At 44.7% G+C, this 12696-nt stretch overlaps 1 protein-coding gene across 1 annotated transcript in view; it reads right to left on the reverse strand.

The window, feature by feature from the left end:
• The window catches only part of STAB2 (stabilin 2), a 157632-nt gene that overhangs the window by 34055 nt on the left and 110881 nt on the right, over positions 1-12696 (reverse strand). Inside the window, 9 exon segments of the mRNA XM_032647269.1 lie at positions 1209-1268; positions 2345-2485; positions 3330-3476; positions 4760-4843; positions 5681-5728; positions 6505-6624; positions 8062-8133; positions 8832-8905; positions 9707-9832. Of these exon segments, the coding sequence (XP_032503160.1) occupies positions 1209-1268; positions 2345-2485; positions 3330-3476; positions 4760-4843; positions 5681-5728; positions 6505-6624; positions 8062-8133; positions 8832-8905; positions 9707-9832 (872 nt within the window).

Genomic DNA, 12696 nt, shown 5'->3' on the forward strand with positions numbered 1-12696 from the left:
CCGGTCCCTAAAACTAAAGGCCCATCAGACTCCAGTCATCCTGACCTTCATTTTCTTAGAAAGTAAAACAAAGTCAAATTCTGGGCTTTTGTTAATAGGGAAACACTTTAGCAAGTATCTCTCCTTCTCTCTATCTTTTTTTGCTACTACTCTCGTCCAAATATTTTAATTTCTGGAAGACCCACTTGGCGCTTTTCTCATATTTCATTAAAAAAAAGTGAAACCTATGCAATATTGAGATACTCCTGTATATTTAGAAGATTTCTAGATCACACAGAGTCAAAAAAAGAACTTGCCAGATGAATGGGTAAGAATCATTTTGAGAACCTTCTATAGCAGGGGTGTATCATATATTTTTTTTCTTATAATTTTCCCGACAACACTATGAAGTAGGCTTTTTTATTCCCTTTTTTTGAGCCCCAGAGAAGCTTGCTACCTTGCAATAAAAGTCTGTGTTCAAGCAGACCTGATGTCCAGGTAACGGGGGTAGTATAAGGTTTAGGGGCTGGGTGGATGGGCAAATATACTGGTCTATAACACCCCTGGAGAGTCTCATTAAGAACACCTTCAAATCTCCATTTCTAAAAAGCTCCCCAGAGAACCCAAGCCCCAGGCCATTTTGGAAATCACTGGTCTACACCAGGTTTGTTGACTGCGCCGTGGGAGCCCCAGGGTTCTAAGAGCCCTCCTGGGACTGCTGGGGTTAGGTGGCGGAGAGGAGGGGTCTTGGAGAAACCCGCTCCTTCCTGATTCTCCTCCGAAATCTTTGAACAAGAAGTTTCTCTACTCAATTCGTGGGAGTCACCGCTGAAGTCAGAAAAATGTGGTCTGAAGTGTAATTTCTGCCCATCTCATCAGCATAGATTTCCCATCTCTGTGTCTCAGTTTCCCCATCTTGGTAACAGGGGTGATGATTCCAGATGTGAAGCACCTATTTCAGGAACTGGCACATCCTAATTCCTTTCCCTTGCTCCAGCCTCAAATACCTCAATTTCTAACTCAGCCAGGGAACAAACCCTACAACATTTGGGGAAAGGAGTGGCAGAGAAAGACTTTGTTCTTCAGAAAAGTAGGACTTTCCCAAAGATCCCACAACAGCTGGCTAGTGCCACAAAAAAACCCCACACAACAAACAAAAAACCCTCCAAACACCGAACCCCTTTAGGTAGGTTATATCCCCTGAGGTAACTTTCCTGCTAGGTTTTTACCTGTATCAAGTTGCTAAATTTGATGTAGCCATGGTTTATTGCCACTGTTGTAAGATTTTGCTGCAAAGATAATAAGAATGGGAATGAAACGTTTCTGCCTACAGTTCACAAAGCACTTTAACAAAAGCTCAACTGAATAGAACGAGGGGAAGATAGTGTGGCAGGTACGGTAGGTTGGCTCGTCAGCACCCACCCCAGCTCCACTGTACCCATGCCTTCCTGCTTTACAGAGGCTGGATGGCCAAACACTGCATTTTCCCAGACTGCCTTGCAGCTAGAGTTCCATATGTGATACGGGATCCCCCAGGCGGAGGTGCTTGTGCAAGACTTAGAGGTGAAAAGAAACAACAAGAGGTGGTGGTGGCTGCTAGTAGGAATATCAGATCTTCTGACGAGCACAGGGTGGAGGCATCTGGTGTCCAGACTCTCATGTCCTAGTGATGAGGCTGGAGACAGGTGGCATGGGCGTAGCTGGTATAGGACAGCCCTACGGTGAAGCCAGGTGTCCTCCCTTTGTAGGTGTCCCTGGGCTGCTTTATTCCCAGCTGTGTAGCATCTGAATTAGGCTCTTCGGCTTTCTAAGAGATTTAGTGATATACTTAATATCTTTAGGAACTCTTTTTTATTTAAGTGAGATATAGTGGATTCTGCTGTCTGCAGTGAAGAACCCAACACTAATAAATAACAAAAAAGTTGAAATTGTCTTTTCTGTCAATTGAGAAGACGTTTTACTCCTGGTTCAGTTTTAGTGGTATCTGTCTATCTATCTACCTACCTACCTATCACCTATCTACCTACCTATCTCTCTATCATCTATCAATCATCTATCCTCTGTCTCTCTCACACATCATCATCATCATCCATCTATGTAACTTCTCCATCTTCCAAATCGATACAAGACCACCTGCCCTTGTGGACGCTAAAGAAAAACTTATAAGATCCATTCAATTATTTAAAATAGACTTTTGCCTATTTACTTCTTACTAAGAATGGTATTTATGAGGTTTTTAATAGTAGCTTGAGATTGAAGCAGCAAAATTAAAACGTCTTGAAACAATGCCTCAAAATCAGAACTGAGGTAATAAATGGTGAGCATTGTCATTCCACGCTGAGAGCCTGACAATGAGTTCACCCACCAGAATCCTTCCAGAGGCATCTTTCGGGGTGACAAGCAAGTTGTGGGGAGATAGCAGTTTGTCTATGATGTGGATGATTCCGTTGGTACTGATGATGTCACTGGATATGATCTTAGCTTTATTATTTATCAACACTGTGTCCTGAAATCAATCAAAAAAGAAAAAAAAAAGGAAATGAGCACGAGGAGAAATAGACACAAAATCACTTTTTTCAAAACGTTTCACGAACATGTTACGTCATCGTGAAAGTGAATACTTACGTAGAGCCGTAGGAAAAATCTGAAGATACAAATTACTTGAGCACATTTTTTATCATGATTATATAAAAAAAAAACTGAGACAAGAATGTAATTTTCACCTGGAGAAGTTAATAGCAAATAATCAACCAAAACAGTCACTTCACTGTGATTCTCAAATATGAAATAAAAAGCAGATCACAACTGGCTTCTCTTTCACATGTGTTCTCTACACCACCAGCCCCCCTGCTGACGCCACTACACACATTTTTCCCTTTGTAATGGATTCCACAGCCACCATTCGTTTCTCTTTGTGGGAGGGAAGGGATCAGCATGGTCAAATGCTTTGAACAAAAGCTTTCATCCCTCTCCGGCTTCTGACCAGTGCTGCCAAAAGCAGTTCTCTTGACCACCTGAGGCTGCCTTGCCTCTGAGTTTCAATTCCAGCTCTAATATTTACTTGCTGTGTGACCTTGGAAAAGTTGCTTAACCTCTCTAAGCTCAGTTTCCTAATTTGTAAATTGGGGAAAACAGTAGTGTTTTCATGACGGGAAATCCCCTACATGATGGGATTATTTTGAGGATGAAATCAGTTAGTACACATAAGATACTTAGGGTAGTACCTGGCATATAGCAATCACTCCACATGCGTTAGTTGTTACTGTTATTATTCCTCTTACTACTCTAAGGAAGAGGAAAGAGAGAGGGCCCAAGGAAAATGGGCACCTTGCAGAGGTGGCCTCTCTTACCTGAGAGACGGAGATGACAATTGACTCCCCTTGGAGGGAAGTAGCATTGGGGGTCAATTTCAGGTTTTCCAGAAGCAGCTGGTGGCAGGCGATCACATGATAACGAAGAACCTGGGGCATCAGGCCCTGTTTGTCCCAGTCCTTAATCTGCCATAGATCAGAGGGTTCCAGCCAGAGTCAGAAGCCTTCTGCTCCAACTTTCCCTTTTGCTGTCCTCTCCTCCAGACTCTCCCCCATACCTCTGTCCCCACCCAGACCCTAGGAAGTCGGCAGTCGGGGTTGGCTTGTAGTCAGGGTTACGGTAGAGGTTATTCAGGCAAGAGGGAGAAGGCAGCCCTAGTTCCTTTCCTGCTTCCATTGTAGAATCTCAGAGTAAAAGGGAACTTGGAGTTCCTCTGGTCCAGCATTTCACAACACATGTGCCAAGGACCCCAAGTCCCGTGAGATGCTACTTGAAAAACAAGTGCTCTTGTGAAAAAATGCCGGGTAATACTACATAGTACAGCCCCCTGCTGCAGAGATGCCTGGGCCAGATTTACACCGTTAGTATGGAGAAGCCCACCATGCTTCATCATTCGTAAATCAAACTACAAACAATATTAACCATAAAGTCAGTGTGATAATAAAGCCCACGAGGTTATCATCGTTTCATGATAACTCTTTGGGTGCTTAAAAAAAATCAAATGTCAAATTTTGTTTAAAAACTATTTCTGTGTCCCTGCTTCACTGGTGTCCAAAATATATGCATAGAGAAGCAGTGTGGGTGGTGGTCAGGAACGCAGGTTCTAGAGTCATGTCTGAGTCCTTGCTCCACATTTTGCTCGTCGTGTGACCTGGGGAAAGTTACTTCTCTCAACGTCCTCAACTGTTAAACGGGGATGATAATAGCATTCAGCTTACTGTGTTGTCATGAAGACTGTCATGAGTTAATCTATGACAGGTACTAGAAACAGTGTCTGGCACAATCAATAAATGTTTGCTACATTATTGTATATTAATAGGTAATCCAGCATGAAGAGTCCAAGTGAATGTTAAACAGTAAAGGCTCTGATAAGTCCTGCAAGAAAAGAACCTATTTATATCCCATTAATATAGCATTTCTTTTCATTCCTTTTTTTTTTTCGGGGGGGGGGGTGTGGTGGTCTCTGGGAGCTTTGAATTATTTATGAATTGTTGGTCTTTTCTAACCTCCTACCCTATTCAGGAATGTCCTTTAGAAAGTCTCTGGCCAGTGGTTACCCCAAATCCACTTGAATGCTTCCCCTGAGAGGGGTCCCTACACTGAGAGGCAGCCCCTTCCATTACTGGTCAGCTCCAGCCGATCCTAGATCTACTGTCCAGAAATGTCTTCAGTGTTATCTCCAGGGTGATGCCCAGAGACTGTGTTCCAATCTCAAACCTCTTTCACCTGTCTCTAGCTTCATGCTTACCTGGGGTTCCTCATCAAAGGCTGCAGACAAAGGTGCCAGAACAGTGAAGGGGCCAGGACCAACCAGGTCTCGTACAGAATGCTCCTGTAGGAAGGAAGGTGGGGGCCACATGCCATGTACTTAACATAAGTACAGGCAGGGGCTCAAACAACTAGCAGAGAGTACATGATGGCAGAGGGGAGAGAAAACTGGATAGGGAGACCCATGTTTCATTTAGTCTTAGATTCAGAGTTACTCAGATTCTTAGACGTTGAATTAATGTTTATTTTTATCTTGGTATAAAAATAACATATGCTAACTGTATTAAAGATTTGAAAATACAGTATAAAGAAGAAAATACCCATAATCCCACCACCTAGAAGGATCTCTGTTATTTCCAGATACTTTTTTCCAGTGTCTTTTCCACATACTAAATGTTTTCTGTTTGGGATAACAATACAAATATAAGCAATAAGATGACTTACTGTTTGAACTCTCTTCTTGCCAATGCTAAGACCCTACGGTTACTTATATTTTCTTCTAGGTTTTATGATTTTATTCTTCTAGATTTTTATCCTTTATTTTTCAATATATCTGGAATGTATTCTGATGTAAGAGGTGCAGAAAGATCTAACTTAATACTTTCACCGGGAGAATTAGCCAATTGCCCCAGTAACGCTTCTTGTCTCCACAGGTATGATGGCAGGTTTTTTTTATAAACTACATTCTCACGTGTGCAGTGGGCTAGTGCAACATTTATTCCACTCTTTTATGCTGCCCACCTGGGGCCTGAGAAGTTCACAAAGGACCAACACAGAGCCTATTCCAGAAATGCAGTTTCCCGGATTTATTCTCGTCTCACCTACTCTGGAGGTTACAGATTTATCCCATATCTGGCTTGAGACCCAACTCTTCTAGTTAGACAGACACACACATTCTTACCAGCAACTGGAAGTAATACTGGGATGTTTGGGGGTTCTTGGGAAGCTCCTGGAAACAAAGACAAGGAAGGTTCACTTAACATCTGTGAATTATATACCAGAATGTCAATGGAGGACAAATTCTCTAAGATTAAGAGTATCTACCATCATTTCAACTGGAAATCTGCCTCATCTATAGGCTCACAGTTGATGTTCAGAACGACTCATTTTTAAAAATTCAATATTAAAAAACTCAGTTATAGGTTTACGGCAGATTTAGTTTCTTTATCAACAAGAATATTTGATCAGCCAGAATGCTCTAGTCCCTCTTTAAACCAAATAACAGGATGTTCACGTTGTAATAGGTAGAACTTTACAAGTGTCACAAGGCTTCACCCTCTCTGCCCGAGGGTGTTCACAGACACACACTCCAACAACAATCCACATCACGGCGATGCCTTTGAGGTTCTGTGTGCTCTGTGCCCACTACACACGTTATCTCATTGAAATCTTGTAACAACCTGCTGGGGCTGGTACCATTGTTATTTTCTTTTACACTTTAGAAAATGGATACACAAAGAGGTGATATAATCTGCCCAAAGCCACATTACTAACTGGCAGAGCTGAATTCAAACCCAGGTGTTTCTGACCCTAGAACTGTGGATCTGAATCACTGAATTCCCACTGCGAGATAAAATTTCTTTTCATTGTCCATTTATATGAAAATAGTCTTTTGTATTTTATAGTTTTATATGTAACAAAACTCTTGCACCCTCCTTAGCTCCCTGGATTCTTCGCACCGGGAGGAAGGTGGAGTTTACTTTATGGAAACATGCCTCGTGTTACCTGATGGATGTTGCCACGGCAGGTAAACCCATCCCCAATGTAGTTAGGTTTGCAAGTACAAGTCCTTTCGTCTTCTCCGGTGTGATTGCAGAGAGCAAATTCACTACAGCCGCCATTTTTCTGGCAGAATTTCCAAGGAATGGGGGATAGGAATGAGACCAGTTAGTTTGCCAGCTCTGCCAATGTTCACTCAGCGATTCTGTATTGAAATTTACTTTTTGTCTCACTCTGTAACTGACCGGCTTGCCTTATTTGCCCTTTTCCTGAACTTGCCTTCCAACTCTCTACAGTTATAAGGGCCATCCCACTCCTACAGCCTTACACAGGCACACCTTCTGTTACTGCACTTCGCAGATAATGTGGTTTTTACAAATTGGAGGTTTGTGGCGATGTCAGATGATGGTTAGCAAGTTTTAGCAATGAAATATTTTAAAATGAAGGTATGTACCTTGTTTATTTATTTTAACTCCTAATGTCTTTTGTTTTTAACTGTAGTTGGTTTACATACATTGGTCTTTTAGACATAATGTTATTGCACACTTAATAGACTTCAGTATAGTGTAAATATAACTTTTATATGTATTGGGAAACCAAACATTTTTGTGACTTGCTTTATTGCGACATTCATTTTATTTTGGTGGTCTGGAACCGAACCCGCGATATCTCTGAGGTATGCCCATATCTCAAGATGGCAGCCCATCCCAGCAGATCTCCAGCCCTGAATAGTCAGCCCAGAGCTGCCAAATGGGAAGTTTCTCAACACCTGGGGGTTAACTAGAAAGGCATCAAGCACGTTGGATACTTCTCAGCTTTAGGCTGAACTCTAATCCATCATAGCAAAGGGAAAAGTCATCAGCTGGAAGGCAGTCAGTATGAAACAGACCAGCAGGGGGGACAGTAGGGACCTGGACTGGAGAGGAGGGGCTTTAATTACGGGCTGTCTGTGCTGTACTCACGCCCACAGCAGGAGGCTCTCAGGTGGGCAGTGATATGAACGAGGAAGGAAGGTGTATGAACCGGGCCCCCGTGGGGGGATCAGTGCCTCGCGGGAGGAACAAGCACCACGCACCACGAGAAGTGGTCAAGGGTGTGGCCTCTGAGTCAGACAGACGTGCGCTCAAGTTCTGGCTGTGCCAGGCGCTCGCTCTGTGAGCTGGGGCAGAGACCGCTGTTCTTCCTGCTCTGCGGTGGGTTGAATCGTGGCCCCCTGCAAAGCTATGTCCACGTCCTAAGCCCTGGTATCTGTGAATGTGACCCTTGTTTAGAAAAGGAGTCTTTGCAGATGCAGTGGAGGATCTCGAGATGAGATCGTCCTAGATTAACCAGGGGGTCTTAAGACCACAAGCGTCCTCACTCGAAGAGGAGACACAGACACAGAGGGGAAGCCACTTGAAGATGGAGGCAGAGACTGGAGTTTCTCCAACACTGCAACTGGGACACGAGGGAGAAATGGCCCAGAGGCAGCTCTGACGGGGCCCACCTCAATGCCCCGCCCCTAGACGCGGAGAAGGGGGCACCGCAGGCCAGACCCGGGGTGGGGGGGGGCGCCGTACTCACGGTTAAGCAGATGTTGATGAGCGTGCAGACCTTCCCATCTCCAGTGTATTTTGACAAACAGTTACAGGCGGCCTGTCCAGGAGGAAGGGGAAATGGGTCATTTCACAGAGAGGTTCTGCTGGCTGTCAGCTCTGGTCATCATCCAGTTTCTGACGTATGCAATTTCCTGCTCGTTCACAACATGACATGGACTGAGGGAGGCACAGCCTGGGTCCCCGAGCCTCCAGCTTCCCCGCCTGAGTCTTCTCACCCTTCGACCTCTCCCCTCCTTTGTGCTGGAGCCCTCACATTTCCCCACGTCCCCAAACCTGCTCCCGCGGAAGGCGCCGCAAGGGGCACAGTGTTGGGGAATACGTGGCTGACAGAGGCCTTAACACCGTTATCTTCTGCTGTGGCACATGCGTTTCAGAGCCTCAAGACAGAGAAAAATGGTAAGATTCTGGGCATCAGAAAGCTGAAAGAAAGGAGAGCATTGCTGGAGACCTTCTAGGTGCTCCTGGAACCATGTGGTGTTTGCAAATGCCACTTCTTCCCACTCCAGGGAAGGCCCTTCTCCCTGTGCACCCTTTGTCCCCTGCCCCTCTCCCCTTTTCTCCTGCTTCCCAAAGAATGGCCTCCTGGGGTATTCTTCCAGAACCTCCTCTAATGTATTTATTTCATGCTGCTGCTCCCTAGAGGTCTGTCCTCAGCCCCTGTCCCTCAGGCCTGGGTCTAACTACCCAGGAATTTGCTCCTAGGAAAACGTAGGCCCCCGCGGAGACACAGCTCACCTGGTTGGGTCCTGTTTGCGTGCACTCTGCGTGCTGGTGACAGCCACCATGGTTCTCCAAGCACGGGTTGATCTCTTTAAAACAAAAAGCAACACCTGGCATGAGAGTCAAGCCTCATTTTTTTTTTTTTTTTTTTTTTTTGCGGTACGCGGGCCTCTCACTGTCGTGGCCTCTCCCGTTGCGGAGCACAGGCTCCGGACGCGCAGGCTCAGCGGCCATGGCTCACGGGCCCAGCCGCTCCGCGGCATGTGGGATCTTCCCGGACCGGGGCACGAACCCGTGTGTCCCCTGCGTCGGCAGGCGGACTCTCAACCACTGCGCCACCAGGGAAGCCCAAGCCTCATTTTTTAAGTAAAAAAAATGCCTTGAGGGGCCAGCCAGAATGGCTAACTGACCAAGGGGAGCAAGTGTCAAGGCGTGATTCGGTTTTCTGACAGCCTGAGGCAGAAGTAACCCAACAGGGAGGGTACCAGCTGTGGTTTCTCAAAACCAGCTCCTCAGAGGCATGTCTGTGGGCTTGACTCTGTCCCTCTATTGACTGAGTGTTTGCAGCCAAGGACTCAAAATAATAAAATTTCGGAGTGCCATTTAACGTGCTATGAATGAAGAGATGTAGGAATTAAAAAAAAAAAAATACCACTTGTCACCATCACAGTATAATTGGTTCAGAGAAGAATCGTCAGTAGGTGCTAAATTTAGGAGGACATTTTGGTGCGGAGCAGGATACGTGCTTGGCGTTAAGCGTTTCCTAGACGATTGCTTATGAGCAGCAAAGGGGAAACAAGTCAATGTACAGTGGAGAAATCAGACAGCACCTGGACCGAGTGGTCAAAATTAAAGGCAGCTGGAAATCGCAGGTGAGGGATGGTACCTACCTATGCACACGATGCCATCGCCAGTATAGCCTGCCTTGCACGCACACACCCGGCTTCCTGGGGTGGTTCTTTTACAGACGGCCCTGCCAGAACAACCTCCATTGCTGATCTCGCAGGCGTTGATTGCTATAGAAGAGAAAGATGACACAGAGCAGGGCAGGGCGGGGGGGAAATTGATGCGTTTTTACTTGAATCATTGAGAAATGGAAAATACTCCAAAACGGTAGGCACTGGATTAAATATGGATAGCTCAAAAGAATGCAAAGCACCAGATGTCATTGGTGAATTCTACCAAACGTTTAATAAATGCCAAATTTTCACATACTCTTCTAAAGACTGAAGGAGGAGGGAAGACTTCTCAATTCATTCTCAGACCAGTACTACTGATACCGAAGCCAGACAAAGCCATCACTAGAAAAGAAAACTACAGACTGATATCCTTTATGAATATAGATACAAAAACCTCAAGAAAATACTTGCAAATCAAATTCAGCAATATGTAAATAGGATTATACACCACAACCAAGTGGGACTTATGTAGGAATACAAGATGGTTTAACATCCCCAAATCAATTAATGGAATGTAGCACATCAGTAGAATTAAAGACAAACACATGATCATCTCAGAATGAGCAAAAACATTTGTCAAAATTCGATACCATTAATGATAAAAACACTCGACAGACTAGGAATAGAAGGGAACTTCCTTAACCTGATAAAGGACATTTTTCATTGATGAAAAACCCACCACTAAAATCATGCTTAATGATGAAAGACCAAATGCTTTCTCCCATGATCAGGAATAAGACAAGGTCTGCTTTTGCCACTTCTATTCAATACTGTACTGAAGGTTCTGGCCAGGGCAATTAGGCAAGAAAGAAAGAAGAGACATCCGGATTGGAAAAGAAGTAAAACCATTTCTATTTGCAGATGCCATGATCTTGTTATGGAAAATCCCGAGGAATCCACTAAAAACAATTAGAACTAATAAATGATCCTGGGTAGGACACAGGAACAGTAGGAAAAAGTCAACTGTATTTCTGTACAGTAGCAATGAGCAAACTGAAAATGAAATGGAGAAAACAATTCCACTTACAATAGCATTAGAAGATGGACTCCATTTAACAAACTGTAAAACACTCTGAAAACTACAAACATTGTTGCAAGGAATAAAAGATGACCTAAATAATGGAAAGACATTCCATGTTCATTGATGGGAAGAATTAATATTAAGAAGGCACTACTCCCCAAATCTGATCTACAGATTCAATGCAATCTCTGTCAAAATCCTGGCCGACTCCTTTGCATAAATTGACAAGATTATCCTAAAACTCATTTGTAAATTCAAAGGTCCCAGAATAGTCAAAACAATCTCGAAAAAGAAGGACAAGGTTGTTGGAGGACTCACGCTCCCTAATTTCAAAATTTACTACAAAGCTTCAGTGATAAAGACAGTGTGGAACTGGCATAAGGATCTATATGGAATTGAATTAAGAGTCCAAAAATAAACCCATACATCTATGGTCAATTGATTTTCCACAAAGATGCCAAGATGTTATTTCAATGGGGGAAAGAATAATTTTTTCAACAAATGCTACTGAGACAACTAGATATCCATATGGCAAAGAATGAATTTGGACCTCACAATATATACAAAAATTAATGCAAAGTGGATCAAAGACCTAGATACATTTGGAGACCCAAGATGTGTGTTTGAGTCTTGGCTTGGCCTTCATTCACCGTGTAGCTTTGGACGAATCACTCAATTAATAAGAACTTTGGGATCCACCTATATAGGTTTACTTACAGGTTTGGATAATGTATACGAAAATGTTACGGAAATGTTGGTTGTTATATTGTGTCCTCTCCTTTTGTTATTTTTCCCCAAAGCAGGGGGCAAGAGAAACATTACAGTTATTTGCCTTTCCAGCTGTTTTCACTGGCGTGCTGTACACATCCTACTGCAGGGTACATCGGGGACAATCCCCAGGGTCAGATGGTCTAGAAAGCAAATTGGTGCGGTCACTGTCTGGCTCCACCACAGTCTGCACTGAAGCCCGCCTGGACACAGTGCTAAGTGTTTCCATTTTTCTAGCACCAAATACGTGTTGGGCACCATGAGAGTATTAGCTCACATTTATCAAGTGCTCTGTGCCAGGGATGTTCTAAGCGCTTCACAGGTATTATTTAATTCAGGTTATCATCCAACAATCCAGTGAGGGAGATTCTCTTATGAGCTACAACTTACAGATGACAAAATGATGCAAAGAGCAGTCAAGCAACTTGCCCAAGGTGACACGAACTATAAGAACATAGATTCGAACCCAGGGAGTGTAACGCTGGGGCTGTTTTTAACAGCTGCCTCATTCTGTTGTACGTGGAGAGGTCATTTCATCCCCAAACTACTCTGTGAGGGGAGAGAGTTTTACGTTTACTTTACAAATGAGCTAAGGGGGCCCAGGGTAGTTTAGAGGCCCACCCAAGGCCATGTGGGGATTGGGGGGAAGAACCAGGGCTCAAGCCTCTTTCTTTTTTTTTTTTTTGTGGTACGTGGGCCTTTCACCGCTGTGGCCTCTCCCATTGCAGAGCACAGGCTCCGGATGCGCAGGCTCAGCGGCCATGGCTCACGGGCCCAGCTGCTCCGCGGCATGTGGGATCCTACCGGACCGGGGCACGAACCCGTGTCCCCTGCATCGGCAGGCGGACTCTCAACCACTGCGCCACCAGGGAAGCCCTCAAGCCTCTTTCTATCCCACTCCGGAGTCCCCCCACACAGGCCACAGCCTAGGTCAGCCACATCAGTGGTTTCTAAAGCTCTCCAGATGATTCCAATTGTGGCCAAGGCTGGGAGAAAAGAACAGGGGCGGTTGCCCCACACATTCCAAAACCAACACGCCCTATCCGTGAACAGGTGTCCTGCTCCCCGGGCACGATCAGCTGCCCTGTTACGTCCAGTTCACCATCAATGGTTGGCAGCAGCTGCCCACTGA

Source organism: Phocoena sinus, chromosome 10 (genome assembly GCF_008692025.1).
Source record: "Phocoena sinus isolate mPhoSin1 chromosome 10, mPhoSin1.pri, whole genome shotgun sequence".
Lineage (NCBI taxonomy): Eukaryota > Metazoa > Chordata > Mammalia > Artiodactyla > Phocoenidae > Phocoena > Phocoena sinus.